The sequence below is a fragment of the Temnothorax curvispinosus genome, unplaced genomic scaffold, assembly GCF_003070985.1.
Source record: "Temnothorax curvispinosus isolate PA1 unplaced genomic scaffold, ASM307098v1 QBEX01003797.1, whole genome shotgun sequence".
NCBI classification, from domain to species: Eukaryota; Metazoa; Arthropoda; class Insecta; order Hymenoptera; family Formicidae; genus Temnothorax; species Temnothorax curvispinosus.
In genome coordinates, this window is record NW_020213577.1 from 1278 (window position 1) to 9675 (window position 8398).

An 8398-nucleotide genomic window follows, 5' to 3' on the forward strand; every position below is an offset into this window, starting at 1 on the left:
CGTAGTGATGGCATCTTGTCGTGGCCTCCTTACCTATGCGGCACAGGTACACACCGAAGCATCCGTGCCCGGTGAGCACCTGCACCGCGTGGAACGTTAATCCGAGTCGCCGTCCATCCAGCCATTTCGCCAGATGGGGCCGGATGGCGTCGACCGTCCTTTGTCCCCACTCGGCATTGCCGAGCCATTCTTGCCACTTCCGGACAAGGACGGTCTTCTCCTGGAGTCCTATTGCTCTACGCACACGGGGCGGGACCGGGCACCCCCCCGCCTTCAGCCTCGCCACGCGCTCGTATACATTGGCGCGTTGTCTGGCGGCAAGCTCCAGCGGGGGAAGTCCCGCCAGTGTGGTCGCCGCCGCGTGTGAGACTGTGCTGTAGCACCTGGCCACTCTCAGAGCGATCGTCCGTTGCATCTGGCGCAGTTGCGTTTTGATGCGGACCGATCTCTCCGCCACCTGGGCCCAGATTGGGGCCCCGTACAGTGCCACAGCATTCGTTGTCTCCGCGTAGAGCCGGCGAGCCCTGTTGCCCGCCCCTCCCAGGTTCGGCATCAGCTTAGCCAGGCTGTTGCTAACGGCCTTTACCCTGGGAGTTAGGCGAGAGAAGTGCTCGCCGAAACTCCAGGTATCATCCAGCCAGAGGCCCAGCAATTTCATGCTGGACCCCACGGCGACTCGGGTCCCCTCGACCGTGATATGGGCCCTCGGCGGTCTCCCCTTGGACTTGTCGTGAAACAAGACGACCTGCGTCTTTTGGGGAGCCACCTTTAGGCCCAGTCTCTTCATTGCGGCCACGACTGCCGCCACTGCGACTTCACCGCGAGCTAACGCCTCCCCCCAATTATCGCCCTCTACTCCCACGTCATCGGCAAAGCCGTTGAGCCAACTTCCCGGGAGGAGGGCGATGCGTAGGACGTAGTCGTATCCTATGTTCCACAGGAGTGGGCCAAGCACCGACCCCTGTGGAACCCCCCGCACGATCAGCCTTACTCTGACCACGCCGTCCTGGTCCGTATAGACCAATTCCCTGTCCCGGAGGTAGTCGTATAATACGGCTACTAGATAGAGAGGCACTCCGTGATATAGGAGGGCCTCTCTAATTACCGACCATGGCAGGGTGTTGAACGCATTGGCTACGTCAAAACTGACGCCGAGCAACATCCTGCCAGCCTCCACCGCAGCCTTCAGGAGGGTCTCGATGCGTCTGATCGCATCGATCGTCGAACGACCCTCCCGAAAGCCGTACTGGGCCTCTGATAAGTTGGGCCCAGTCCGGGACAGGTGCTGGACTAGTCGGTCGGCGATTATTCGCTCGAATAACTTTCCGACTTCGTCCAGCAGGCAAATCGGTCTATACGCCGACGGCTGATCGGCGGGTTTCCCTGGTTTTGGGAGGAGGACCAATTTAGCTCGCTTCCACGCCCTGGGGAACCGACTTTGTCTGAGACATTTGCTGTACACCTTGCGCAAATGCTCGGCCAGTTCCCCCAAGGCCAAGGTCCAGGCTTTTCCTGGCACCCCGTCCGGCCCCGGAGCCTTGCCCGCCTTCAGCTTGCGGGCGGCTCTTCTCATTTCATCCATGGTTACCCCGGATTCCTCCTCGTCCCGCCCTTCCACTATTGGTGGGGGAGGACCTCCGTGAGCCCTCTCCCCGGGATCATCCGGGAAGAGGGTACTCACCACTTGCTTTAAGAATCCGGGGTCCATGGATTCCGTTGCTGGGGGCGCCCATGTCCGCAATTTGTTCAAAACCATGCGGTAGGGGCGCCCCCACGGATCCTCATCCAGGGCCGTCAAGAGTTCCTGCCAGGATTTGTCCTTGGCCTGCTTAATGGCCCAGGAGTAGAGCCGTTTGGCGGCACGGTACTCCACTCCCGTCTCATCCAATCGTCGCTGGTCCCGGCTGCGTCTAGCCCTTAACCAACGGCGTCTGGCCCGGACGGAGGAGCGCCGCAATTCAGCGATCTCCTCCGTCCACCAATAGGCCGCCTTTCTCACCATTGGCTTCACACGGGGCATGGCGGCATCGCACGCAGCCGTCATTAAATCCCCGATCCAGCCAGCGGGCTCTTCTACTTCTTCTGAGGAAGATGCCGGATCCTCCGCCCAGAGCGACACGCTCATGACCGCCCTGAGCAGGTCCGTGTCTATCTTTCTCAGCGCCCACCTAGGGAAACACGATTCCGCCTCCCTGCGGCGAGCCTGGACCTCCGGCGGGATGACCGAGAGAGACATCTCTATAACTAGGTGATCAGAGAGCGACTCCGTCTCCTCGGCCACCCTCCAACCCTCTATCCTGCGGGCGACGGAGGGACTGGCCCACGTGAGGTCAATTATCGATTCCCCCTGCCGCCTCACGCAGGTCTGTACCCGTCCGGAGTTAACTATGACCAGGTCCAGGCCCGCCGCCCATGTCTCCAGGATCCTGCCCCGTCTGTCGGTGACCGGGGAGCCCCACAACGCTGATTTTGCATTGAAATCCCCGGCCACGACCATCTGACGTTGGGGCAAGCGGGATTCTGAAGATGCAGGCCCTCAGGTCCGCCAATACCTCCTCGTATACAGCCACGTCCACGTTTGGCGAGACGTAAACACTCGCCACGTACACGCGACCCCATTTAACAACCACAAACCCGTCCCCCGCCTCAAACTTCGAGCAGGGAACGGGCTCGGCCGTCCTTCTCCATGTGACCGCTGCCAAACCGCACCTACTGCCCGCCCATAGCGAGTGATCGCGCGGCACCCGGTGCGGCTCTGCAACCACTCCCAGATCACAGCCCCGCTCCGCCATGGTGTGCAAAAACACGTCCTGCGAAGTGGGGCTGCGATTTAGATTGGTTTGAATTATCCGGTGTGGAGGCATTAATACGTCTCTTTTCCCCACATGTCCTCCACATCTTCCTTGCTCTCGGCTGGTTCGTTGTCAGCCGTAGTCGTCGTTGTTGCCGTTGCTAATCCCGACTCCTCCTCTTGCTCTGTCGCAAGATCTGCGCCGTCGGTGGGGTCTCCCGTACTGGCGCGCTTATGTCCTCTCCTTTCTCCTTCCCAGATTGCTCGATTGTCTCAATCATGGGGATAGGTTCCGGAGTGTCTGTCTGCGTTTCCGCAGCTTTCTCAACTTTATTCCTCCTTTTCCTTTGGGCTTTGGGCATCGGCCCTCCTACTTCATTTTTGGCAACATTATCATTGCTTCCGGCATCATCGGCTGATCTCTTGACCGCCTGTTTACCGGTAAGTTTCAGGCTCACTGTCTCAACAGCAGTGATCTTTGGTCCCTTTCCGATGGGAGCCGCAGATACCTCGTCCACGTCCATGGGCTCCCCGCCCCTCTCCCTCCTTCGGGCTGGAGGTCGTCGAGTGGCAGACGTGGGCAAGGCCTGAGGCCTCTTCTTTTTCTTTGCCGAGGAGCACGCCTTGCCCCGGCTCTGTGATCCGCGCGTTGTCCCAAATCTGCGCACACTGGACAGTTCGGTCTCTCGCGACAATCCCTGGCGCGGTGCTCTGTGCCTCCGCACCTATAACACCTTTCGCTGCGGTCTACGACACTTGGGTACTGAGCCCTCACGTGGCCCCCCTCCAGGCATTTAAAACACTGGAGGGGCCTCGCTGGAAGCTCCCTTACCCGGGCCACAAACCATCCGATCCGTAGTTTATGTTCTGCTTCACGGATGCCTCGCATTACTCCCAATGGGCATCTAGCCCACCCCGTGTACAGGCCATTTGGGCCTCTGCTCAATTGGCCCACCTGTATCTAAGCCCGTGAGCAGCCGCCCAACTCCGCAATGGCCTCTGCCAGATTCTCCGCGGTAACCGAATCGTCAAGATCGAGAACCCTGATCTCCGCAGTCTTCATGGGTCTGGATACCTTCACGTCGGATCTCCCCTCGAACAATTGGGTCAACCGTTCCGCCAATTTGTCCGCCTTGTCGGAATTTCCACTTCCGGGGATCTCGATGATAAGACCCCCGGTCATGGCTCTCTTTGGCTTCAGCCCCTTCGTAATGCCGAGTTCGGCTAAGTTAATGTTGCTCCTTGCTTCCTTTAGGAGCTCCTCATATTCTCCGCCGGCGCTCGTAATTACCACGGCTGCGCTTCGCGGCAACCTGATTTTGCCCTCGTTCTTTTTGGCCTGTGTGGCCGATTTGTCAGGTATTGCCTTTCCCGCCATTTTCGAAACGGGGTTATTCCCCTTGTTAGGAGAAGCACCACTTCCCCCGCTCTTAGTTGCGGCATTTTTTGTCGCTTTACCTCCTTTCCCCACTTTGGTCCAGCTATCCCTAGGTGGGGCCGAGGACTTCGCGTTTTTCAGTGCGTTGTCGTTACTGCTCGTCTTATAGTTGGAGGGTTGATTGCCTCCGGTTACCGAGCCTTTACTCGGTTTTCCGACAGCCTCCGCATACGAGAGTGCCGACTTAGCTGTCTTTGCAGCTTTTCCCCCCCAGTCTTCGTGGCAGCTTTCTTTTCACTCTTGTTGACTTGTGCCTTTTTGACCGCGGAGGTCACCTTAGCCGTAGTCAACTGTCCCTTCTTCGCGCTTATAGCTACCGATGAGGACATCTTCTCCTTGCTGTCCGGCTTAACAGCCGGATTCGCCAGCTTGGCGATCATCTCCTCAATTCGCTTCAGCCTTTCCTCAAAGGGATTTGCCATTTTCTCAGGCTGAGTCTCAGGCTGAGTCGGTCCCTCCACTTCCATCTCTATGTCCGTCGGTTGGGCGGCCGGAACTGCTTCTTCTAGCAGCCTTCTGTTGCCTCCCACTTCCGGTCTCAAGACAGCGGGCATCCCCTGAATCCTTGTCTCTTCCAGCACCCTTAGGCGATTAGCCTCGGCTGTTTCCCTTTCCTTCTTCTCCTCCTCCTTCTTTTCCTCATCCGAGGAGGATTCCAGGGGAAACTTTCCGACCGTTCTCTTTACCCTATTCCTTCCTCCGTGTCTCGCGGCAGGTAGAATTGAAGGGAGGGTGTCGGACACGTTACCTGTGGCCTCCCCCTCCGCTTTCGTCTTTGTCGGGCCCAGCCCTTGACAATCCTGGCCCGATATTACCTTGTTCATGAGGTCTCTGAGTCGCTCATTGTCCTCTCTGAGCGATTTTACTTCATTGCGAAGTTCCTCAACTTCTACGTCACGGTCCAACTCGGACCGCTCGTTTCTCATTCTTTCGACCAAATGTGTCGTAGCAGCCGCAATTGCCGCCGCTGCGTCTCTCAGGAGACCTTGGTCCGTTCCCCTGAGATTGCCCGCAGTTTTGCATATTTTGTCGACCGTTCGGACCGATTCCATGATCCGCGTTGGCAGGTCGTTTGTCGGGGCCGTGCTTAACTCCTCCAGCATGGTCTTTCCCATACTCATTCTTTTTTTAGACAGATCAGGCTGCACTGACGGCTTTTTCAGTTCTTGAAGCCTGCGTTCTTCCTTCTCCCTCGCCTGTTTTGCCCGCTCATATTTCTTCACTTCGTACTTTCCGGTGGTCACGGGCCTGCCGCGGCCTCTCTTCTTACCACCACCGTTTGGCTCAGTCTCTTGTACCGAGGCGTCCGTTGTTTCCCCTTCCATGGGGTCGTCTTCATCCACCTCCATTTCGCTGCACGAATTTTGCAGGGGTGCGGATAACGGTGCATTGACCACCGCCTCCACATTTCCGTCATTCCCCTCGAGAAACGCGCACGTTCTCTAAAAAGGGTGTGCCAAAGCTCCCCCTAACCCTACTCGGGCCTGGACCTCTTGGAAGACCACCCCCGCTGCTCTCTCTGGCAACCTGTGGGGGCAGTCCCCGTCCTCGTGTCGACTCCGTTTATTTTGGGTGGGTGAGTCGGCAACCCCACCAGGCGGACGCTTAACGATTGCCCGTAAACCAATTGGCCCAGACAGCAACTCTTTACAGAACCGAGGGAAGGCCCTTTAGCTGAGGGTCGTTAATCCTCAGTGCCTTCTCGATCGGTCGCAGCACCGCCATTCGGAGATGCATCCATGCTGATGCAACTCCTCCCGCGCGCACTCCGAGTTTTTATACGAGGGGGAAGGCACACCCCTGTTGTTATGATGCGTGACCTCGGGAGTTCCTGAACTCCCTTGATCATTCATCATCCCCTACCACGTGGCCTAGCCTTCGAGTTTTTACCCTAGGGGAAGGCCCCCAAACCCCTGGTCGTCTAGCGGTGTGTCACGACAGTGTCCCCGAGACAGGGTCTCGAAAACTCCCGCGCGACACCTCGCCCTCTCGCGAACCCGTTTTGATGATCTCCACGCTGACATCCCCCACGGAGGGAATGTCGCGCTTCCAAATCATCCCTACCCGGATCTCCTTTTCATGAGGAGTAGCTACATCCCTACTGCCTCCGTTGGTGCAGGGTGAGGCGAGGCCCTGTTTGGGTCGCATGTACCCCCAGAGATATTTGTCATTCACAAATACCTCCGGCCCGAAGCTTACGTGTTTTTATACAAGGGGAAGGCCGGCCCCTGTTGGTGAGATGTTTGACATCGGGATCCGAGAATCCTTCAACCATCCATCCCCCCCTACCCGTGTCCCCGCCTTCGAGTTTTTCGACAGGGGAAGGCGGACCCCTGCTCACCCCGGTGATGGGAGACGGGCGGCCCCAAAGCGCGAAGACTCGAGGGATCGCCCAACATCAACCATCCCCGGGGTTAACGCGCCGCGGAACGAATGGATGAACGCTCTGTCCACGCGGTCACCCTTCCCCGGAGAAAGGCGCCCACGCTTCCAGAGCGTCCCCTACCCGGATCTCGCACTCTTCCGGAAGAGTGCGAGTAGCTAAGTCCCTACTGCCTCCGTTGGTGCAGGGTGAGGCGAGCCCCTGTTTGGGTCTGAAGGACCCCCGGAGATGTTTGTACCCAACAAACACCCCCGGCCCGAAGCCTTCGAGTTTTTATACGAGGGGAAGGCCGACCCCTGTTGGTGGGATGTCTAACATCGGGATTTATTACGATCCTTCAGCCATCCATCCCCCCCTACCCGTGTCCCCGCCTTCGAGTTTTTAAACAGGGGAAGGCGGACCCCTGCTCACCCCGGAGACGAGAGACGGGCTGACTGTCCCAAGGCGCGAAGACTCGAGGGACAGTCCCCAAGGCGCGAAGACTCGAAGGTCCCCACACCGTCTCCAGGACTAACGCGTCGCGAGTGCCATCGGTCAGGCACTTGTACTCGAGAAGCCTTCACTGGCGCACAGTACAATTGCGCACGTTGCAATTGCACACAGTACTATTGGACACATAACGTCGCGCACCGTACGATTAGACACGTTTCAATTGCGCACAGTTCGTTTAGACACATTTAAATGGCGCACAGTTCAATTGGACACCGTTGCTTTTGGACACATATTATTAACTTATTTAAATAAATAAACGTATGTTGCATTGGACACGGTTTTTGCGCACCGTACAATTGCGCACCGAACAATCGCGCACCGTACAATCGCGCACCGTACAATCGCGCACCGTACAATCGCGCACCGTTCAATCGCGCACCGTACAATCGCGCACCGTACAATCGCGCACCGTTCAATCGCGCACCGTACAATCGCGCACCGTTACAATCGCGCACCGTTACAATCGCGCACCGTTACAATCGCGCACCGTTACAATCGCGCACCGTACAATCGCGCACCGTACAATCGCGCACCGTTCAATCGCGCACCGTACAATCGCGCACCGTACAATCGCGCACCGTTCAATCGCGCACCGTACAATCGCGCACCGTTACAATCGCGCACCGTTACAATCGCGCACCGTTACAATCGCGCACCGTTACAATCGCGCACCGTACAATCGCGCACCGTACAATCGCGCACCGTTTAATCGCGCACAGTTAGATCAAGCGTATCTTAAATATTCATACGTTATGACTGGATACATCTGAGAAACGGCAATGAAGTGTAAGGCAAAACTAAAGAATAATATAATGTAATTATTAATAATTATATTTAAGCTCTAACCCGTAAGAAATTGACCAATCACAGTGGAATGTGAGGAGAATACTCGACTGTGATTGGCCAATTTTTTACGGCTTAGAGCTTAAATCTCTTTAACATAACGTTGTAGACCAGCACTAATGCAAGGCAAAGAAAAACGATCGAAATAAAAACTCAAAAATTTATTTTGACCATTTTTCCAAAAAATCGCTCTGTAGCAGTTTGAACGCGCTGCTGCTGATTACGAATATCGCAGTTAAAATGCGATTTTCTCATTATTTTGGCCGCAATAGGCTGAATTTCCACTAAACGCGTCACGCGTCGCATCCCATTTTGATCTCGTTACAAATAATGTAATAAAATAGAATGCTTTGATTGGTTAACTCGTAATGACGCGACGCGTGACGCGCTCAGTGGAAACTCAGCCATATAGATTTTACGATTCGTAGTTCATGGTTTGCCACATGGAGTC

The 8398-nt window shown here is 56.4% G+C and overlaps 1 protein-coding gene across 1 annotated transcript; it reads right to left on the bottom strand.

Moving 5' to 3' along the window:
• Positions 1-3752: 3752 nt before the first annotated feature.
• On the bottom strand, positions 3753-4169 carry LOC112452881. Its single transcript, XM_025013318.1, has one exon. It carries the CDS (start codon positions 4167-4169, stop codon positions 3753-3755), a length of 417 nt encoding a protein of 138 aa, XP_024869086.1.
• Positions 4170-8398: the final 4229 nt, after the last annotated feature.

Excerpts from the sequence above, each read along its gene's own strand:
- LOC112452881 (XM_025013318.1), bottom strand. The coding sequence starts at position 4,169 with ATGGCGGGAAAGGCAATACCTGACAAATCGGCCACACAGGCCAAAAAG.